Source organism: Hypanus sabinus, chromosome 3 (assembly GCF_030144855.1).
Source record: "Hypanus sabinus isolate sHypSab1 chromosome 3, sHypSab1.hap1, whole genome shotgun sequence".
In the NCBI taxonomy this organism is placed as follows: domain Eukaryota; kingdom Metazoa; phylum Chordata; class Chondrichthyes; order Myliobatiformes; family Dasyatidae; genus Hypanus; species Hypanus sabinus.
In genome coordinates, this window is record NC_082708.1 from 91,824,593 (window position 1) to 91,848,158 (window position 23,566).

Below are 23,566 nucleotides of genomic sequence, written 5' to 3' on the forward strand. Positions count from 1 at the left end.
CAACACCCAATCCAGCCGATCCCCTCGTGGACTCAACAAGCTGTTCTAAAAAGCCATTCCTTAGACATTCTACAAATTCTCTCTCTTGAGGTCCATTACTGACCTGGTTTTCCAAATCCACCTTCATGTTAAAATCCTCAATGATTATCATGACATTGCCTTTCTGACAAGCCTTTTCTATTTCCTGCTGTAATTTGTAATCCACATCCTGGCTGCTGTTTGGAGGCCTGTATACAACTGTCATTAGGGTCCTTTTACCCTTGCCATTTCTTAACTTAACCCATAGAAACTCTACACCTTCCAATCCTATGTCATCTCTTTCTAATGATTTAATATTATTTCTTAATTATAATTAATTATATTATATTATAGACTTGACTTGTTTTCCCAGATTCCTTTGTTGTACCACACTCCTCGGTACCATACCGCTCACTCGGCATGACCTACCCTGGTTGGTCCTCACAAAGTGCAATAATTCACACTTGTCTACATTGTCTTCTGTATTTCAGCCCATTTTCCCAGTTGGTCCAGATCCCATTGCAGCTTTGATTGTCTTTCTCAATGTCTACTACATCCACTAAAAGCCACGTTGACTACCCCTAATCAATCCCTGTCCATCCAAATACTCATATATCTCATCCCTTAGAATACCTTCCAAAACCTTTGCCAAGATTGATGTCAAAATTATCAGCCTATAATTTCCTGGTTTTTTTAGAGCCTTTCTTAAAGGGTGGAACAACATTTGATATCTTCCAATCTTCCAGTAGCTCGCCTGTTACTTAGGATGATTTAAATGTCTCTGCTTGTGCCCCTGCAATTTCTGCTCTTGACTTCTACAGGATCTGAGGGAATACCACCCTGATTTTGCTCAAGACAGCAAACACATCTCCTCTGTAGTCTCTATAGCGGGCAAGAAGATACAGTAAGAGAGGGAAAAGGGGATGGGAAATGGTGAAGGGGGTATTCCTGAAAGTTTGAGAAATTGATATTCATGCCATCAGGTTAGGGGCTACCCTAACTCCACAGATTTGTTTCTCTAAATCTTGCAGACTGCTGTGTGGTCTATAATATAGCCCTATTAATGTGGTCATATCTTTCTTATTCCTCAGTGTGCCCCATAAAGCCTCAGTAGTAGAGTTCGGCAGTCTGCCCTGACTGAATTCTGTCATGACATTTTCCCTGACTAGCCACCTGTCACCCTTTAAACCTCCATAATCTCCATCAGCACAGGTGCTCCACAGGGCTGTATCCCCAGTTCTACTTGCTTTACACCTACAACTGTGTGGCTAAGTACAGCTCCAACACCATATTCAAGTTTGCTGATGACACCACTGTTGTGCACCAAATCAAAGGTGGTGACAAATCAGCATATGGGAGGGAGACTGAAAATTTGGCTGAGTGGTGCCATAACAACAAACTCTCACTCAATGTCAGCAAGACCAAGGACCTAATTGTGGACTTCAGGAGAGGGAAACCAGAGGTCTATCAGCCAGTACTCATCGGAGGATCAAAGGTGGAGAGGGTTAGAAACTTTAAATTCCTGGGTGTCACTATCTAAGAATTTCTGTTCTGGGCCCATCATATAAATGTAATTGCAAAGAAAGCACAACAGCGCTTCTACTTACTCAGGAGTCTGCAGAGATTTGGCATGTAATCAAAAATCTTGACAAACTTCTACAGATGTGTGGAGGAAACTGTACTGACTGGCTGCATTATAGCCTGTTACGGAAGCACCAATGCCTTTGAGGAGAAAATCCTACAAAAGATAGTGTATTTGGCCTAGTACACCAAGGGTAAAGTCCAATGTTCCAGTGATGTTCCAATCCCCTTGCAATCCTTACCAATCCCCTTTGCCCTTTTGAATTTTGCCTGTAACTAATATGGTTTAAACTAACATGGCAGGTGGATGGGAACCAGTATGATAGACAGAGGACAAGTCACTCGGTTTACAAGTAGATGATAGGTGTAACATGAATGTAAAGAAGGACAAGCCAATGATTGGGTATAAATGCAGACAGAACAAAGAGTTAATTTGTACCAGAGGCAAAATTCAAAAGGGCGAAGGATGCAGGATTAAAGGTGCTGTATTTAAATGCGTGTAGCATTCGGAATAAGATGGATGAACTCATTTGCAATTAGAGATTGGTTGGTATGACGCTATGGGCACCACTGAGTCATGACTGAAAGAAGGCCTTAGGTAGGTGCTTAACAGCAAAGGATATGCTTTGTATTGAAAGGACAAGCAGGAAGGCTAATCAGTGGTGTGGTTTTGTTGGTAAGAGACAGAATTACTTCTTTAGAAAGAGGTGACATGGGGTCAGAGAATGTTGAATCTTTGTGAGTGGAGTTAAGAAACTCCAGGGTTTAAAAAAACCCATTATGGATATCATATATAGGCCTCCAAATTGTAGACAAGATGTGGGGTTGAGATTGCAAAGAAAGCTATAAAAGGCATGTAATAAGGGTAATGACACAATTGTAATAGAGGACTGCAATATGCAAGGGGATTGGGAAAATCAGGTTGGTGTTGGATTGCAAGAGGAGGAATTAGTTGAGTACCTATGAGATGGCTTTATAGAGCATCTTGTGCTTAAGCCTATTGGGGGAGAGGCTATCTTAGATTGTGTGTTGTATACTAACCCAGATCTTATTAGGGAGCTTAATGTAAAGGAGGCCTTAGGAGGTAGTGATCATAATATAATTGAATTTATACTGCAATTTGAGAGGGAGAACCATTAGTCACGTGTATCAGTATCACAATGGAATAAAGGAATTACAGAGGCTTGAGAGAGGAGATTTCCCAGATGGATTGGAGGAAGATTCTGGCAGAGCAGAGAAGCTTGAAGTTTCTGGGAAGAGTTCTTAAGGCACAGGATAAGATATATTCCCAGAGGAAGAAGTTCTCAAATGGCAGAGGTAGGCAACTGTAGCTAACGGAGGAAGTTAAGGACCGCATAAAAGCCAAGGAAAGGGCATATAAAGTAGCAAAAATGAGTGGGAAGATGAATGATTGGGAAGCTTTTAAATCCAACAAAAGGCAATTAAAAAAGCTATAGGAAGGGACAAGATGAAGTATGAGGGCAGACAAGCCAATAATATAAAGCAGGATGCTAAAAGATTTTTCGGTTATATAAAGAGTAAAAGGGAGGTAAGAGTTGATATTGGACCACTGGAAAATGATGCTGGTGAGGTAGTAATGGGAGACAAAGAAATGGCAGATGAACTTAATGAGTCCTTTATATCAGTCTTCACTGTGGAAGACACTAGCAGTGTGCCAGAGGTCCATGAGTGTCAGGGAGTAGGAGTGAGTGCCATTGATATTACAAAGGGAAAAGTGCTAGGCAAACTCAAAGGTCAGAGCCCTGTTGGCAGCCGATGGAGTAACATCATTTTAGATTGCTCCTAAACTACTTACTTTATTGTCTCCTAACAGTTTTTTTTTTGAAACCTTATTATAATACTATACTACTGTTCTACTATGGCTGGGAAAAGAACAAAAGCTTTTGCAAAAGAAAGAGAAACAGAAGATGAATCCCCAGTCACTTTGGATTTTATCAGTGACTTCCTTAAACGGCAAAAATCGGAATTTTCTGAGGAGTTTCAATGACTTAATGGCAAATTGGATACAATCCAACAAACTTTAACTATGAGAACTGAATTCAGGAAAATACTGCAGAGTTGGTGACACTTGAAGAGGATATTGAAGATGCAATTAAAATCTACAAAGAGTTATCCTTCTCCAATGAAAAAATGATGAAAAGGATTATCAGTCTAGAAAATAGAAACAGGAGAAATATCAGGAGAAACAGGAGAAATTTTGGGTCTTGAAGAATCAATTGAAAGCGCTGACCCTACAAAGTTCTTTGAAAACTTACTGAAAGTTATTCCCTGTTTTATTCACTTCTGAGCCGAAGCTCAATCGAGCATATTGCTTGCTGACTTCGAAGCCATTGTCATTGGTAGCGAGACCCAGGTCGGTCATTCTAAGTTTTCATGAATTTCATATTAAGGACCTTTTAATTTGCCATTCGTGTCGACTAGGAATGATCGATTTCCATGGTTACAAGGTCAGATTTGTGGAAGGCTATTCGCCTGAAGTTATGGCCGATCGTATGAAATATAAAGAAGTTATGTCAGAACTTTACAATAAAGGATTTAAACCATCCCTTCTGTTTCCCGCCCATCTGAGTATTGAAGAATGGATTGCAAAGAAGAATAAAGTCGGTTGAAGACACAAAAGGGTTTCTGAAAGCTGAAGTCTAAAACTTATATTTCATATTTGATCAATTTTTTCTTCTGTTAATATGAATTTGAAGTAAGGTTTCAATAAGCTTATGTTTTGGCTGTTCATATACTGTCTTTTGTTATATATTTTTGATACTTTTTATTATATCCCTTTTTGAGGCTTTATTTTAATGTAGTTTTCTTTGAATTGGTTTTAATTGACCCTTTTATATTTTTCAATACTGAATTATTTCTCTTTTTATGTTGTGTTTTGGTAGGGACATAATTGACCTTGAAGGACCGGAGTTTCTGTCAACAGGATTTTTTGGGGAGGGAACTTAGTTGTTAGCTCACTGATTATCTATTGGTCAGCCTTCTGGCTTTGGGTGGGGAAGGGATTAGGATCTATTTCTTTCTGGGAGCTGTGTTGGGTTGACTATATGATTACCTGTTTGACTACCTTACCTTTTGATTTGCTTTCTAGTTTTAATAACTTATGGCCAGATCTTTTAATTAAATGATTTGTATTTAAAATGGTTCAAAATATTAACTTATTGAAATGAGTTGCGAGTTAGGGGGCAAAAGTTTAAGGGTAACACGAGGGGGAATTTCTTTACTCAGAGAGTGGTAGCTGTGTGGTATGAGCTTCCAGTAGAAGTGGTAGAGGCAGGTTCGTTATTTTCATTTAAAGTAAAATTGGATAGGTATATAGACAGGAAAGGAATGGAGGGTTATGGGTTGTGTGCGGGTCAGTGGGACTAGGTGAGAGTAAGCGTTCGGCACGGACTAGAAATGCCGAGACGGCCTGTTTCCATGCTGTAACTGTTATATGGTTATATCTGTTAAAAGTTCTTCAAGGAAGCAGGGTGGACAAAGGAGAGGCAGTGGATGTCATTTACTTGGATTTTCAGAAGACATCTGATAAGGTGCTACACATGAGGCTGCTTAACAAGATAAAATCTTATGGCATTTGTTAAGCACTAGCAGCAATAGATATGAAATTGAGTCGAGTTTTTATAAATAAACAATGAAATTTATTAACCTCCACTCAAAAACATTGAAGAGTTTGACATTGAAGAGAATGACTTACTTAAACAGAAGTTTATAGTGTTATGCGTCTATATTTATCAAACAGTTGAACTTAGAGACAATTCTTAACTGATCTTACTCAAGGACAGTCTTAAAGTGGTAGTTTAATAAGTCCATATGATTCATAAAGTAAGTGACAGGGGAGACTTCCCGAAACAACGATGATAATTCTTGAAGGAAAGACGGAACTGTTGACACAGATCCCAGCTGAGAAATGACTTTTTCGAAGAGATCCCGAAGAATCTTTACTTTTACTTTTCTCAAAGTAACTGACTTTTCGCCAGAGGTGGTCACCACATAGCACTCAAGTCCATGCAGAGGTTAACTAAAAGTGTGTGCCACAATTCACATCAATCACTTCGAGACATAGAACGCCATTGATTTCTACCCAGTTCTTTGGGTTCGTACGAAGCTGGTAGTTCTTCACTCTTTCTCTCCTTCTGTGATTGTGTAACCACCAACTCTGACTCCCAACAAAACAACTACTCAACAAACTACGGTCTCCCCTTTTATACCAGCTGGAACATGTTATCACATGACATCAGATCACCCCATCACAAGACAATTACATCATGGTCACAAGAAACTCACGGGACAGGTAACACATTATAGGAAAGATACGGGCATGGATAGCGGAATGGCTGACAGGCAGGAGGCAGTGAGTGGGAATAAAGGGGAGCCTTTTCTGGTTAGCTGCCAGAGACTAGTAGTGTTCCTCAGGGACACCTGCTTTTCACATTGTTTGTCAATGATTTAGATAGTGGAATTGATGGCTTTGCGGCAAAGTTTGCAGATTTTATGAAGACAGCTGGAGAGGTAGGTAGTGCTGAGGAAGCGATGTGACTGCAGCAGGACAGACAAATTGGAAGAATGGGCAAAAAGATGGCAGATGAACTACAGTTTTGGGGAATGTATGATAATGCATTTTGGTAAAATGAACAGTAGTGCGGACTGTTATCTAAATGTGAAGAAAGTTCAAACATCAGAGGGACTTAGGAGTTCTCATGCAAGACTCCCAGAAGGTTATTTTACAAGTTGAGTCTGAAGTGAGGAAGGCAAAGGCTGAGTTTTCATAAGACGCTAGTTAGGCCACACTTAGAGTATTGTCAACAGTTTTAGGCCCCATATCTCAGAAAGAATGGTCATTGGGAAAGAGTCCATCGGAGGTTCAGGAGGATGATTTTATGAATGAAGTGGTTAACATGAGGAGCATTTGGCAGATTTGGGCCTGCACTCTAGAGATGAGAGGGTTAGACTATGAGGAGAGAGTGATTCCCCTGGGACTGTACTCACTGGAATTCAGAAGAATGAGAGGAGATAAAATCATGAAAGGGATAGATAAGATAGAGGCAGGAAAGTTGTTTCCTCTGGTACGTGAGACTGGAAGTAGGGGAACACGAGGAAATCTACAGATGCTGGAAATTCAATTTGAATTTGGATTCCATACCTAACCAAATCCCCTCTACCACCACTCTCTTCCGTCTAGCGGAATTAGTTCTTACTGTCAATAATTTCTCCTTTGGCCCCTCCCACTTCCTTCAAACCAAAGCTGTAACCACTGGCACCAGCATGGGTCCCAGTTATGCCTGCCTTTTTGCTGGCTTTGTGGAACAGTCCATGTTCCAAGTCTATATGGGTATCCGTCCCCCTCTTTTATTTCGCTACATCAACAACTGCATTGGCACTGCCTCCTGCACGCATGCTGAGCTCGTTGACTTAATTAACTTTGCCTCCAACTTTCACCCTGCCCTCAAATTTACCTGGTCTATTTCTGACACCTCCCTCCCCTTTCTTGATCTTTCTGTCTACATCTCTGGAGACGGCCTATCTACTGATATCTACTATAAGCCTACAGACTCTCACAGCTACCTGGACTATTCCTCTTCCCACCTTGTCTCTTGCAAAAATGCTATCCCCTTCTCACAATTCCTCTGTCTCCGCCGCATCTGCTCTCAGGATGAGGCTTTTCATTCCAGGACGAAGGAGATGTCTTCCTTTTTTAAACAAAGGGGCTTCCCTCCTACCACCATCAACTCTGCTCTCAAATGCATCTCTCCCATTTCCCGCACATCTGCCCTCACCCCATCCGTCTGCCACCCCACTCAGGATAGTCCTCACCCCTTGTCCTCACCTACCACCCCACCAGCCTCCAGGTCCAATGTATAATTCTTCGTAACTTACACCAGTTCCAACGGGAACCCACTACCAAGCACATCTTTCCCTCCCCCCCTTCTGCATTCTGCAGGGATCGCTCCCTACGCAACTCCCTTGTTCACTCATCGTCCCCCCACCCCCCCCCCCCCCATCACTTCCCACTGATCTCCCTCCTGGCACTTATCCTTGCAAACAGAACAAGTGCTACACCTGCCCTTACACTTCCTCTCTCACCACCATTCAGGGCCCCAGACAGTCCTTCCAGGTGAGGTGACACTTTACCTGTGAGTCGGCTGGTGTGGTATACTACGTCCAGTGCTCCCAGTGTGGCCTTTTATATATTGGTGAGACCAGACGCAGACTGGAAGACCATTTCGCTGAACACCTATGCTCTGTCCGCCAAAGAAAGCAGGATCTCCCAGTGGCCATGCATTTTAATTCCACGTCACATTCCCATTCTGATATGTCCATCCATGGCCTCCTCTACTGTCAAGATGAAGCCACACTCAGGTTGGAGGAACAACACCTTATATACCGGCTGGGTAGCCTCCAACCTGATGGCATGAACATTGATTCTCTAACTTCTGTTAATGTCCCTCCTCCCCTTCTTACCCCATCCTTGATATATTTAGTTTTTTTTCCCCCTCCCTTTTTCTTCTCTCTGCCCATCACTGCCTGTTCTCCATCTCCCTCTGGTGCTCCCCTCCCCCTTTCTTTCTCCCTAGGCCTCCCGTCCCATGATCCTTTCCCTTCTCTAGCTCTGTATCCCTTTTGCCAATCACCTTTCTGGCTCTCAGCTTCACCCCACCCCCTCCGGTCTTCTATCATTTCGCATTTTTCCCCTCCCCCTCCTACTTTAAAATCTTTTACTATCTTTACTTTCATTTAGTCCTGACGAAGGGTCTCGGCCCGAAACGTCAAAAGCGCTTCTCCCTATAGATGCTTCCTGTGTGTGTTGCTAGAAGTAAGGGACTTAGTCTCAAGACTCGGGGGAGTAGGTTTAGGACAGAGATGAGGAGGAACTGCTTTTCCTAGAGAGAGGTGAATCTGTGGAATTCTCTCCCCAATGAAACAGAGAAGGTTGCCTTGGTAAATATTTTTAAGATAAGGTTGGATAGATTTTTGCATAGTAAATGAATTAAGGGTTATGGGGAAAGAGCAGGTCGGTGGAGATGAGTCCGTGGCCAGATCAACCATGATCTTATTAAAGGGCAGAGCAGTCTCGACAGGCCGGATGGCCTATTCCTGCTCCTGTTTCTCGTTCTTATGTACTCACTGGAATTTAGAATAATGCGTGGGGATCTCATTCAAATGTTGAAATGACTAGTAGATAGAGTATATCTGAAGAGGATATTTCCTCTGCTGTTGGTATCCAAAACTGGAGGGCACAGCTTCAGAATTGATGGGCAACCCTTTAGAATGGAAGTAAGGAGGAATTTTTTTTTACCAGTGAGTAGTAGTGGAATGCTCTGCCACAGACAGTGATGGAGTATATTTAATCCATGGATATATTTAAGACGGAGGTTGATCGTTTCCTGATCGGCCAGGGCATCAAAGGATATGGAGCGAAGGAAGCTGTATGGGGTTGAGTGGGATCCGAGATCAGCCATGATGGAATGGCAGAGAAGACTTGATAGGCAGAATGGCCTAATTCTGCTCCTATGTCTCATGGTCTTATGGTCTTTTCTCTTTGTTTTCCAATTTTCTAGTATGTGCAGTATTTTCCTTTCTGCAAAACAAATTTTTGTTCCTTTCAAGTGGTAAACCAATTAACTTTGAATATTTCACTTTTTCTTAGATTCTGGTAGGTTCTAGTATGGGAGGATGGCTCATGCTCCTTGCTGCAATAGCACGGCCAGAGAGAGTAGTTGCACTTGTTGGCATAGCTACTGGGGCGGACTATTTAGTGACTGCTTTCAGACAGCTTCCTTTGGAGGTAAGTAGCCTGTGTTCTTAATTGTCATATAATTCCATCAAATCATGTTTGGAAAGAAGGATAGGCCTCCAAAGAATTTAGTTTGTTGTCAATATGATCCATTGTACATGTTAAAACAAAATATTTCACTGAACTGGATCAGGATCAAAATCAAGTTTATTATCTCTGACCTGTTTGCCATGTCCAAAACAGAACCCCACTTTCAATGGACCACAGAAGCATTGAGAATATATCAAAGGTTCAAAGTTCATTTGATATAAGTTTGCAGATGACACCAAGATAGGTGGAGGAGCAGGAAGTGTTGAAGAAACGGAAAGGTTGCAGAGAAATTTGGTCAGTTTAGGAGAGTGGGCAAAGAAATGGCAGATGAGATACAATGTTGAGAAATGTACGGTGGTACATTTTGGAAGAAGAAACAATCAGGCTTACTCTTTAGATGGGGAGAAAATTAAAAAATCGGAAGTGCAAAGGGACTTGGGGTCCTAGTGCAGGATACCCTAAAGGTTAACCACCAGGTTGGATCGGCAGTAAGGAAAGAGAATGCTATGTTGGCATTCATTTCAAGAGGAATAGTGTATAAGAGTAAGGAGGTGTTGATGAGGCTCTACGGGGCACTGGTGAGACCTCATTTGGAATACTGTGTGCAGTTTTAGGCCCCCTGTCTTAGAAAGGATGTGCTGATGTTGGAGAGAGTTCAGAGAAGGTTCACGAAGATGATTCCTGGAATGCAGGGACTAACATATGAGGAGCGTTTGTCAGCTCTTGGATTATATTCATTAGAGTATAGGAGAATGAGAGGGGTCTCATAGAAACATTTCAAATGTTGAAAGGGTTGGACAGAGTAGATGTGGAAAGACTGTTTCCCTTGTTGGGTGAGTCCAGGACAAGAGGTCACAGTCTTAGAATTAGACTATTACACAGAGATGAGGAGAAATTTTTTAAGCCAGAGGGTTGTGGATTTATGGAATTCCTTGCCACATACAGATGTGGAGGCCCAATCATTGAGGGTGTTTAAGGAAGAGATTGACAGGTATCTAATTAGTCAGGGTATCAAGGGATATGGGAAAAAAGCCGGATATTGGAACTATACGGGAGAATAGTTTAGCTCATGGTGGAGTGGTGGAGCGGACTCGATGGGCTGAATGGCCTGCTTCTGCTCCTTTGTCTTGTGAGCTTGTGAATATCAAGGTGTGAATACTTTATACACCCTTGAGATTCATCTCCTTATAGATAGCCACAAAACAAAGAAATTCAAGAAGTCATTAAAACAAAAACACCATCGAACACCCAATGTGTGGAGAAAATAAACATCATGCAAATAATAAAAATTAGCAAATATCATTCATTACTGAAGTTCACAAAATTGAGTCCACAGTCAGGCATCACTGTAGCTGACTCATTAGTCGCAGGCCACAGTCTCAGTTCAGGTTTCATAAGCCTTGTGGAGCAGCAAGTTCAACTTGCTTCCAATCCCAACACCCTGACCTTTTCAATCTGGCTTGGCGCGTAAATCGTCCAAACCTAGGGTCGTGCCTTGCTCTTGGACCTGGACTCTCGGCCCCATCGCCTCCATTTGGCCCGTACCTCGGCATTTAAATCAGTCACTCAAGCGATGGCCATACATTGGCTTAATCCCCTCTCTCTGGCCCGGACTGCACCGCCTCGATTCAGACTGTAAAAGCCATGCTGCACCTTCGAGACTTCAGTTCACTCTGCAAAAATGCCAGGTCATACAGGTGGTTCAAAAGCTCAGTTCCAACAGTGCAGTTACAGTCTGTTTGCAGTGATTGTTTACCAGAAAAGTGTGATGACTAAAGTATTGAGTTTTTTTTTATTTTATTTGCCACCAGCAAGTTGTCGCAGAGCATCACCGGACCATCTTAAACCAGATGCTGGATTTGAATTTCATCAGGACAGCATGACTTGGAAATCTATTATATGCCCCTGTTCAGGTGTAACAGTGTTGTAGCTCCAAAATGTATAGACATGGCAAAATTTTTATGAATATGACAATGTTTCATATTGATGCTTAATGTTTCCAGCTCAGATTAGAAACTCAAAATTTCCTTTCCTGAAGATTGTTATGTACTTATACATGCTGGATAAGTGATAAGCTTTTATCTGATAAGATTATCATTATCTTTAACATCTATTGTGATAATATATTTAAAACACTCTCTAAATTGCTTATGTTTCCGTAGACAAAGAAAGAAATAGAAGAACAAGGTGAATGGTATTTGCCAAGCAAGCAAAAGGAAGCAGGATTTTACAAGATTCCCTATTCATTTATTAAAGATGCTGAAAATCACTGTGTGTTGCACAGCACCATTCCAATCACTTGTCCTGTGAGGCTTATTCATGGGATGGAGGATGGGTATATTCCCTGGCAGATTTCACTGAAAGTAGCTGAAAGTGTTGTTGGTTCTGATGTGGACCTTATCCTTCGCAAACAGGGTCAGCATAAGATGGCTGAGAAAGATGATTTAAAATTAATAGTTTACACAATTGATGATCTCATAGACAAACTTTCAACACTGCCATAATTAGGATTAGAAATTAATGTCAAGTATGTATATAAGTATGTATATAATTAAAGGTACATTGAATTTATAGAGGTAGTTTTCGTCATCAATTCTGTGATGTGAATATACTGTGCAGAATTATTTTGAACTGCACTTAAAATGTGCTTATTAAAGAATATATCACTTTGATTAAAAAGTCAGCAGTTGGAAACAAAAAAAGAGATTTTTTAACTGTTGATGGATGATTATTAATGCAGCACAGTTGAAAATACAAGCTATATAAGATTATTGGTGTTAATAAGTGTGTCCTTACACAGCAATGTTAATGCATCTTTGATAGTTTAGCATTGCTTGGTTGCAGGAATAGAATGAACTATATTGTTCTAATGCTGTATTTTAGAAGAATACTAGCAGTTTCAATGAAAAATAATTCTGCACTGTTGCCAGATGTATTTTCACTCTCTTTTCAGTATTATATCAATTTTTCTGTGTACATACTTTAATTTGGAGATACAGTATATATTTCTGGAGTATCAGTTATAGATCTCAATGTTACATTGTTTATCAAATTTGTTTCCAAATATGACATACATAAGGTCACCCTTGGAAAAAGTGAAATGGTACAACAAATTTCTTTATAAGTCTGCTTTTATAAGTAAGAGGACAAATATTATTTAATAAATTTCTCATAGGGATATATCTCTACTTTCACACAACCTTCAAACTTGGTTCCTGAGAAGTCTGTTACATTCAAAAGCTACTAAATTGAGAGTAAGTGATTTATATTAAAAATTTGCAATACAGTATGTATTTCATAAGTCAGTTTGATATTATATGAAACATTAAATGCCACAGTATAAAATCCACTCTCTTCAGATGCTAAGGGCTAAGATTCAGTGTTTTGCTGCTGCACAAGTCAAATAACAATAGAAGTTAAGTTGTTAACTATTGTTTCTGTTCAGAGCTGTATCAGTTTGAATAACTAGGAGAATATAATGCCCTCCTTGCACATTGGGGCAGTTAATGATGAAAGTAATTTTCTGTGTTTTTTTGAAGAATATACAATAATCAATGTAATTGTAAATACATTGTCAAAATTATTATTTTGTTCACATACTGATAGTTTAGATTTAATATTTATTACAACTCCAGTCTTGGCTGTGATTTTTTGTTACTCTCCAAATAATTAAACTGAAGAAGAGAATATAAAAATCACTCTGATGCTTTTATTTCCATCTACATTCAATTTATGTTACAGAATGCTGATTTATTGATTCATGAATGAAATACATTTCTGCAAGGTCAAACATGCAGAAAAGTATATTTGAAATGCTTTTGTGCAAGTAAGGGTTTAGATGAAGTGCAGAGAAAAATTAATTACTGTATAGCAATCCTTGTGTGTGCGTTTACAAACACTAAGTATATCTGACCTCTCAGCATTACACGAGATATGCTAGCAGAATTTAGTGCAGCCACTAAGGGTTATTTTTATTTTCAATTAACTTTTCAATTTCATGCACTTTTATACTTTAATTATTTTTAATTGTTATCAATAAGCTGCTTTTTTTTTTAGTTTTTGCTTTCAGCTGTTTCTGTATATCTCTGATCACCAGAGTCATTTGAAACTGCAAAGGTCTTTGAAAGAATGACAATCAAATATTATCAAGATCGTCCAGATAGTGGTTTCTTTTGCCTGTAACTGAGTAATCCATAAGACAATAATACATAGAAGCAGAATTAGGACATTTGGCCCATTGAGTCTGCTCCACCATTGATTCATGGGTGATCCATTTTTCCCTTCCTCAACCCCGTTCCTTGGCCTCATTAAAAAATACAAGGGTCAAGTCAGGAACGTTTGTATCATGTTCCGGTTAATCCGAAAGGAGACCCAATCCTGACACCAGGCACCAGACAAGAATGGCTGGCTGACTGGTGTGACATGTTTTTAAAAAAAAGAGCATAAAAAGAAGTGGTCCCAACACCAACCCCTGTGGAACAACACTAGTCACTGGCTGCAAGCCAGACAAGGATCCTTTTATTCCCACTCACTCCTCCTACCAATCAGTCAATGCTCTAACAACAATAGGTGCAGAAGTAGACCATTTGGCCCTTCGAGCCTGCACCGCCATTTTGAGATCATGGCTGATCATCTACTATTAATACCCAGTTCCTGCCTTGTCCCCATATCCCTTGATTCCCCTATCCATAAGATACCTATCTAGCTCCTTCTTGAAAGCATCCAGAGAATTGGCCTCCACTACCTTCCGAGGCAGTGCATTCCAGACCCCCACAACTCTCTGGGAGAAGGTTTTTCCTTAACTCTGTCCTAAATGACCTACTCCTTATTCTCAAACCATGCCCTCTGGTACTGGACTCTCCCAGCATCTGGAACATATTTCCTGCCTCTATCTTGTCCAATCCCTTAATAATCTTATATGTTTCAATCAGATCCCCTCTCAATCTCCTTAATTCCAGCGTATACAAGCCCAGTCTCTCTAACCTCTCTGCGTAAGACAGTCCAGACATCCCAGGAATTAACCTCGTGAATCTACGCTGCACTTCCTCTACAGCCAGGATGTCATTCCTTAACCCTGGAGACCAAAACTGTACACAATACTCCAGGCGTTGTCTCACCAAGGCTCTGTACAAATGCAAGAGGATTTCCTTGCTCTTGTACTCAATTCCCTTTGTAATAAAGGCCAACATTCCATTAGCCTTCTTCACTGCCTGCTGCACTTGCTCATTCACCTTCAGTGACTGATGAACAAGGACTCCTAGATCTCTTTGTATTTCTCCCTTACCTAACTCTACACCGTTCAGATAATAATCTGCCTTCCTGTTCTTACTCCCAAAGTGGATAACCTTATTCACATTAAACGTCATCTGCCAAGTATCTGCCCACTCACCCAGCCTATCCAAGTCACCTTGAATTCTCCTAACATCCTCATCACATGTCACAGTGGCACCCAGCTTAAAATCATCAGCAAATTTGCTGTTGTTATTCTCAATGCCTTCATCTAAATTGTAAACAGCTGTGGTCCCAATACCAAACCCTGTGGTACCCCACTAGTCACCACCTGCCATTCCGAGAAACATCCATTCACCGCTACCCTTTGCTTTCTATCTGCCAACCAGTTTTCTATCCATGTCAATGTCTTCCCCCCGATGCCCTGAGCTTTGATTTTACCCACCAATCTCCTATGAGGGACTTTATCAAATGTCTTCTGAAAATCGAGGTACCTCCATCCACTGGATCTCCCTTGCCAGTAACTTTGCTGTAATACCATCAGCTCTTAACTTGGTAAGCAGCTTCATGTGCAGCACCTTGTCACAGTCCTTCTGAAAGTCCAAATATACAACATCCACTGTGCCCCCTTTATCTAACCTACTTGTAATCTCCTCAAAGATTCCATTAGATTTTCCTTTAAGGAAACCATGCTGACTTTGTCTTATTTGCACAAGGATTGCCTTGCTTCACAGAAAGGCCACAGCAAGGACATGTGGAGTATGCTAAAACCTGATGGCCATGAAAAGTAAATACAAGTGTGGGGCAACTACTCAAGACACAAAAAGCCCAATGCTCCACATTGCTGACTTAGCATCAGAATTAGAACCCAAATTTTATTTGAGGTTCTGATGAAATATCAATGACTTTGAAGATTAGTACTCTTTCTATATTTTCAGAAAATTAATGTCAAAAGAGCAACATTACAAAAGTCATGGGGGAATTCAATATGCAGATTGGGAAAATCAGGTTGGTGCTGCATTCCAAGGGAGGAATTCGTCAAATGCCTGAGGTAGCTTTTTAGAGCAGGTCATGGTAGAGCCAACCAGGGGATCAACTACTCCGGATTAGGTGTTGTGTAATGGACAAGAATTGATTTGCAAACTTAAGGTAAAAGAAACCTTCGTGACCATAATATAGAATTCACCCTGCAGTTTCAAAAGGAAGCACTAAAGTCAGTTGTATCAGTATTGTAGTGGAGTAAAATGAATTACAGAGACACGAGAGGAGCAGGCCAAAATTGATTGGAAGGAAACACTAGCAGGAATAACGGCAGAGCAGCAGTAGTTGGAGTTGGTGTTACTGGGAGCAATTTGGCAAGGATAGATACATCCCAAGGAAGAATCGAGATGACATAATTGTGGATAATAAGAGAAGTCAAAGCCAACATTAAAGCCAAAGAGGATATATATTACAACAAAAATTAGAGGTAAGTTAGAGGATTGGGAAGCTTTTAAAAGCCAACATAACGCAACTAAAAATGCCACAGAAAAGGAAGAGATGGAATTCAAAGGTAAGCTAGCCAATAATATTAAAAAGCATACCAGTTTCTTCAGAATCATAAAGTGTATAAGAGAGGTGAGAGACATCGGACTGCTGGAAAATGATGCTGGGGAGGTAGTAATGGAGGACAAGGAAATGGTGGAAGACACTAGCAGTACACTGAAAATCCAAGAGTGTCAGGGGCAGGCAGAAATACTAGGGAGAAGATGCTTGGGAAACTGAAAGGTCTGAAGGTAGATCAGGCATCTGAAACAGCTGGTGTACACCCCAGAGTTCTTTATTTTCTTTTTCAATATTTTTATTAATTTCTACATAGAAGAATACAGAGTTCAAGAAAATACATATAAAACAAAAGAAAAATATAATAATACCAAATGCATTATATTTGAATCACATTGACAAACCCCTACTCTACATTCATGTAGATTAGATTAATTTGTAAGTTGAGATATGAATAATTTATATATATATAAATCTATACCTACTACTACCTACTAAATCTATACCTACTACCAAAGCCAAAGCTGTTTGGTAAAGAGAAAAAGAAAAAAAAACCTTATCAGATAGTGAAATATGCTATTAACCAGCATCTGTACTTCAACGGGAAATCAAAGGTTTTGAAGATAATTGCCTGGTTTAGAGAGTATGGATTATGATCAGAGATTAAGGGAGCTAGGGTTTTACTCTTTGGAGAGAAGGAGGATGAGAGGAGACATGATAGAGGTGTACAAGATATTAAGAGGAATAGACAGAGTGGACAGCCAGCGCCTCTTCCCCATGGCACCACTGCTCAGTACAAGAGGTCATGGCTTTAAGGTAAGGGGAGGGAAGTTCAAGGGGGATATTAGAGGAAGGATTTTCATTCAGAGAGTGGAATGCACTGCCTGAGTCAGTGGTGGAGGCAGATACACTAGTGAAGTTTAAGAGACTACTAGACAGATATATGGAGGAATTTCAGGTGGGGGGGTTATATGGGAGGCAGGTTTTGAGGGTTGGCACAACATTGTGGGTCGAATGGCCTGTAATGTGCTGTACAATTCTATGTTCTATGTTAAAATGGTCCCCACAAATTTTGAAAATCTTGGTTAGATTCAGAAATTGAACAACAAATCTTTTCTAAATTTAAACATACCATAACATCCCGTAACCACTGAGCGTGATTAGGCGGAGCAGCATCTTTCCACTTAAGCAAGAGTGCCCTCCTAGCCATAAGAGAGATAAAAGCCAGAATGTGCTAGTCAGATGCCTTCAAAATTATATCTTCCCCTCCAACAATACCAAATAAGGCAGTCAAAGGGTTAGGCTTAAAATTTACTTTAAAAAGTGCAGAAAAAGTTTGTAATACTTTCTTTCAATATTTTTCAAGACTTGGGCATGTCCAAAACATACAAATGAATGAAGCTTCTCCATTGTTACAACTATCACAGTAGGGAGATAGATCCATATAAAAATGAGATAGCTTATCCTTGGTCATATAAGCCCCATGGACCACTTTAAATTGTAGGAGAGAATGATTCAATTCAACCAATTCAAAAATTTCATTCCAAGTTTCTTCAGGAATTAAAGTCTGTAAATCTTGATCCCAAAGATTTTTGATGTTGTCTAAAGAATCATTTCTCATTCCAATCAACATATCATAAATATTGGATATTTAGCCATTATAAAAAGGTTTCAAATTAAAAATTTCATCTAATAAATTCTTTATCAGTGCTTTTAGGAAGTGTATATAATTGAGATCACAAAAAGTCTCTAATTTGTAAATATCAAAAATGTGGGTTTTTGGTAAACTAATTAGTTGACAGTTGTTCAAACAAAGGAAGACCTCCTCCAACAAACAGATCCTGGAAACATTTTTTACCCAGTTTATTCCATTGTTTAAAAACTGCATCAGTCATGCAGGGCTTCAGAGTTCTGAAAGGTGGCTCAAGAGATTGTGGAGGCATTAGAAAATTATCTTTAGAGAATCAATGGATCCTGGCATGGTTCTGAAAAGCTGGAAAATTGCAAATGTCACTCCACTCTTCAAGAAGGGAGAGAGACAGAAGAAAGGAAATTATAGGCCAGTTAGTCTGACCTCAGTGGTTGGGAAGATGTTGGAGTCAATTGTTAAGGATGTGGTTTTGGGATACCTGGGGCACATGATAAAATGAGCCAAAATCACTATGGTTTCCTTTAGGGAAAACCTTGCCTGACAAATCTGTTGGAATTCTTTGAAGAAATAACAGGCAGTATAGACAAAGGAGAATGGATGTTGTGTACTTAGATTTTCAGAAGGCCTTTGACAAGGTGCCACACTTGAGGCTACCTAAGTTAAGAGCCTGTGGCATCACAGGAAAACTACTAGCATGGATAAAGCATTATCTGATTGGCAGGAAGCAAAGAATGGGAATAAAGGGAGCTATTTATGGATAGGTGCTGGTAACTAGTGATGTTCCACAGGGGTCTATGTTGGGACTGCTTCTTTTTACATTATATGAGAATGATTTGGGTGTTGGAATTAATAGCATTGTGGCCAATGTTATTGGAGGGGCAGATACTGTTGAGGAAGCAGAGAGGCTACAGAAGGACATAGACAGATTAGGAGATTGGGCAAAGAAGTGACAAATGGATTACTGTGTTTGGAAATGTAAGGTCATGTACTTCAGTAGAAGAAATAAAAGCATGGACTATTTTCTAAATGGTTTGGAAATTCAGAAATCTGAGATGCAAAGGACTTTGGAGTCCTTTTGCAGAATTCCCTAAAGGTTAATTTGCAGGTTGATTTGGTGGTGTGGAAGGTAAATGTGATGTTAGTGTTCATTTTGAGACGACTAGAATATAAAAGCAAGGATGTAATGTTGAGGCATTATAAGGCATGGGTGGTTATGCCTTATACTGTATAAGCTTCATAGACTATATTGATAGTCTATAAAGCTTAATAACAGGACTCTCATTGTTTGCAGAAAGCTGCTAAAATAAAAATGCCTCACAGCATAGTAACGGAAATCTTAACCAGGACATTACATTCTATGCCAAACAAAAACGGTCATGTCATCATGACTTTGTAAACCTTTGGAACTTAATAAACTACCATTAGTAACAGTACTCAAATGGATTTTGTGATTTCAGAACTCCCGTTCCATTTGTAAGTGGAAGTACCATATGTCTGGGGGTTTCCTGACTCTCTGAGGCCTTCTTATCTCATCTTCAGCTTCTTTAGCCTCAGCACTTCTTGTGACAGCTCCTGTTTACTGGGGATGCCTCCCCCAACTATCACTTGTACCTTCTGATGACTCAGCTCCCCCTGCCCCCTGACTGAACTCAGTTAAAGCAGAGGCTGCCGAATAACTTCAGCCACTGGTGAGACCTCTCTCAGAAAAAGGCATCCTCTGTCACTCAATCCACTCCTCTAGGATGTAACATGACAGGGCGTACCACACATTTCCTAGTTTCTGCTCATCATTTTGCTTAGGAGGATCTTGCCCCTTCTCAAACGCAGCTCTGAAAACCAGATGAATGGACAAGGGTTTCAAAAAATATTCTCCATTTCTCTTTTTGCATGCTCCCATGAGCCTTCTCAATATGGGAGTGTTTATTCCCACAAGAAATGAAGATTCACTTTTATCAACTGGATCTGCGCAGACCAACACTCTTGTATCAATAGTCTCAGTTACTCCAACATCCACTTCCAAAAACACCTGGCCACCTAGGGAGTTCACAGCTGTTATTATCACAGTTGTGCACACTACATGCACCCTGGAGACTGTACACCCAGAGGCTGCCTTCATCATCGCCAGAGACTTTCTAATAGAGTGTCACTGTCTAAAGTTTCTCCAAAGTTTTGTCAACACATCAAGGTGAGCACACGGGGAGATAGCATTCCTAACCACTGCTACTCTCCCTTCTGTCATGCTTACAAAGCGTTCCTCCAACTGCCGTTTGGGAAGTCAGATTATTCCTCCATCTTGTTTCTGCTGATGTACAAGCAGAAGCTGAACCAAGAGGCGGCTATAGTTAAAACCGTCTATGTTGGTCTGACCAATTGGTTTCTATGCTACAGGACTGCTTTGATAACATCAACTGGAATGTCTTTCATGATGAGGATGTCTCGGAATTCACAAAAGGGGTCACGAGTTTCAACCAGAAGTGCATCGAGGATGTTGTTCTCCAGAAATTAGACAGGGTCTATCCAAACCAGAAACTCTGGATCTGTGCGAACAGCACTTATCACGTGACACAGAGTTGACATTGCCGATGATCAGTTGGAGCTTAAGAAATGCAGCTGCAATCTGCGTGAAGTTATCAAGGCAGTGAAACAACAGTACAGGGACAAGATCCAGACACAACTCTCCACCAACAATACACAAGGTCTGCACACCATCGCAGACTTCTAAGCTAAATGCAATGGAGTTTGCAACATCACTGCCTCTCTCCCAGATGAGCTAAATCCTTTTTAAGCTCAGTTCAATGTTGCCAACGCTGAGTCCCCGAGGAGAGCCGCCAAAGTGACCTGCAGCTTGGTCATCTCTGAGGCTGCAGTACACAGGTGCTTCCAATGAGTGGATAGTCACAGGGCTGTGGGACCGGACGGCATCCCAGGGCGGGTACTTAGGATGTGCACAGCAGGTGTGTTTACATTTTTAATCTCTCCCTCTCCCAGTGTAGAGTTCCCTCCTGCTTCAAACAGCCACTATTGTCCCTGTACCTAAAAAGACCAAGGCAGCATGTCTGATTGACTGGCGTCCTATCGCACTTCACCTCAACAATAAGCAAATGCTTTGAGAGGCTGGTGAAGGATGATAGCTACATCATGCTGCCACCCACACTGGACCCCTACAATTTGCCTACTGACACAACTGATCAACCGATGACGCAATAGCCACAATTCTACACACCATCCTTACATAGCTGGAGAAGTGGGATGCTTATGTGGGACTGCTGTTCTTGAACTACAGTTCAGCATTCAAGTCAAGTCATTTTTATTGTCATTTCGACCATAACTGCTATGTACAGTACATAGTAAAAATGAGACAACGTTTTTCAGGACCATGGTGTTACATGACACAGTACAACTCTGATGGAGATCAATGAGGTTTGGAGCAGAGTGGACAGACTGGAAGCCTGGAGACAGGGCACAATCTCAAGATCAACTCCATTGCTTTTCTCTGATTGAGTTATCGAGCAAGGCTGAAGTTGATGAGGACAAGAGTGGTGGGCAGGTAGGTGTTCGGTGCCATATGCTTGCATTTTATTGGTTTTCCTTTCCCTCTTGCTAGCTGCCATGGATGACCGCAGAGGTGCATGCGCTGCTGAGGTCCCGCGACTCCACCTTCAGAGCAGGCGACAAAGCAGCTGTAACATCAGCAAGGGCCAAACTGTCCCGAGCCATCAGAGGGGCAAAGCGTGTACACGCCCAACTAATCCACAGCCACATCCAGGACAACGGCGACACGTGGCGCATGTGGAAGGGCATCCAGGACATCACCAATTACAGGACAACTTTGTTTGACTGTGCAGGTGATGCCTCCCTCCCAGATGCGCTGAATAACTTCTACGCCCGGTTGAGGTGGAAAGTGACATGGTGGCGAGGAAGTCCACCCCTCCTACAAATGACCAGATGCTGTGTCTCACCGTTGTCGACGTGTGAAGAACAATGAGGCACAAAGGAACTTGGGATTCCTTGTGCAGTGTTTTCTAAAGGTTTATTTGCAGGTTGAGTCTGTGGTGAGGAAGGAAAATGTGATGTTAACATTCATTTCAAGAAGATTAGAATATAAAAGCAAGGATGTAATGTTAAGACTTTATAAAGCACTGATGAGGCTTCACTTGGAATATTGTGAGCAGTTTTGGGCCCCTTAACTATGGAAGGATATACTGAAACTGGAGAGGGTTCAATGGAGGTTCATGAAAATGATTCCAGGATTGAATGGCTTGTTGTACACAATTTGATGGTTCTGAGCCTCAATTCACTAGAATTCTGAAGAATGAGGGGTGACCTCATTGAAACCTATCGAACAGTGAAAGGACATCATGATAAAGTGGATATGGAGAGGATGTTTACTATGGTGGGAGAGTCTCAGAGGACACAGTCTCAGAATAGAGGGTCATCATTTTAGAATGGAGACGAGGAAAAATTTCTTTAGCAGACTACAACTTGTGCAGCTTCACAGCTGTGTTTCAGACATGGCTATAAGCAGCACTGGGGCCCGACAGGGGACTATATTGACTCCCTTCTTGTTTACCCTGTATACCTCAAACTTTAGATACAACACTGAGTCATGTTATCTGCAGAAATTCTCTAATGACTCAGCAATAGTTGGATGTATAAAAGGAGGATGAACACAGGGACCTTGTGGAGCTTTGTCAAATGGTGCAAGCTGAATCTTCTGCAGCTTAACATCAGTAAGACAAAGGAAATGGTGATGGACTTTAGGAAGACTAAGCCGGCACTGCTTCCTGTTATTATTAATAGACAATAGACAATAGGTGCAGAAGTAGACCATTTGGCCCCTCGAGTCTGCACCGCCATTCTGAGATCATGGCTGATCATTCACTATCAATACCCAGTCCCTGCCTTGTCCCCATATCCCTTGATTCCCCTATCCATCAGATATCTATCTAGCTCCTTCTTGAAAGCATCCAGAGAATTGGCCTCCACCGTCTTCCGAGGCAGTGCATTCCACACCTCCACAACTCTCTGGGAGAAGAAGCTCTTCCTCAACTCTGTTTTAAATAACTGACCTCTTATTCTCAATCCATGCCCTCTGGTACTGGACTCTCCCAACATCTGGAACATATTTCCTGCCTCAATCCTATCAAATCTTTTAATTATCTTAAATGTTTCAATCAGATCCCCTCTCAATCTCCTCAATTAATGGTGACAATGAGGATGTGGTAAGGACCTACAAGTACCTGGGGTGCACATGGATGACAGACTTGAGTGGAACACCAACACAGAGGCTGTGTACAAGAAGGGAAAGAGTCACCCCTACTTCCTGAGGAGACCGAGGTCTTTTGGGGTATGAAGCCCTCTCCTTCATATGTTCTACCAGTCTGTTGTTACCAGTACAATCTTCTATGCGGTTGTGTGCTGGGGCAATGGCATCAACACAGATGATGCCAACAGGCTCAATAAACTGATTAGAAACATAGAAACATAGTAAACCTACAGCACAATACAGATTATTTGGCCCACAAAGCTGTGCCGAACATGTCCCTACCTTAGAACTACATAGGCTTTAGCCATAGCCCTCTATTTTTCTAAGCTCCATGTAGCCATCCAGCAGTCTCTTAAAAGACCCTATCGTTTCTGCCTCCAACACCACCACTGGCAGTCCATTCCACACTATCATAAAAAATTTACCTCTGACATCT

General features: G+C 41.1%; 1 protein-coding gene across 1 annotated transcript in view; it reads left to right on the plus strand.

Moving 5' to 3' along the window:
• LOC132391501 (palmitoyl-protein thioesterase ABHD10, mitochondrial-like) overlaps positions 1 to 13,129 on the plus strand; it is a 70,907-nt gene extending 57,778 nt beyond the window's left edge. The window contains exons 4-5 of the mRNA XM_059964777.1: positions 9,266 to 9,403; positions 11,605 to 13,129. Of these exons, the coding sequence (XP_059820760.1) occupies positions 9,266 to 9,403; positions 11,605 to 11,946 (480 nt within the window). The 3' untranslated portion in view covers positions 11,947 to 13,129. The remainder of the gene's footprint in view (positions 1 to 9,265; positions 9,404 to 11,604) is intronic.
• Positions 13,130 to 23,566: the final 10,437 nt, after the last annotated feature.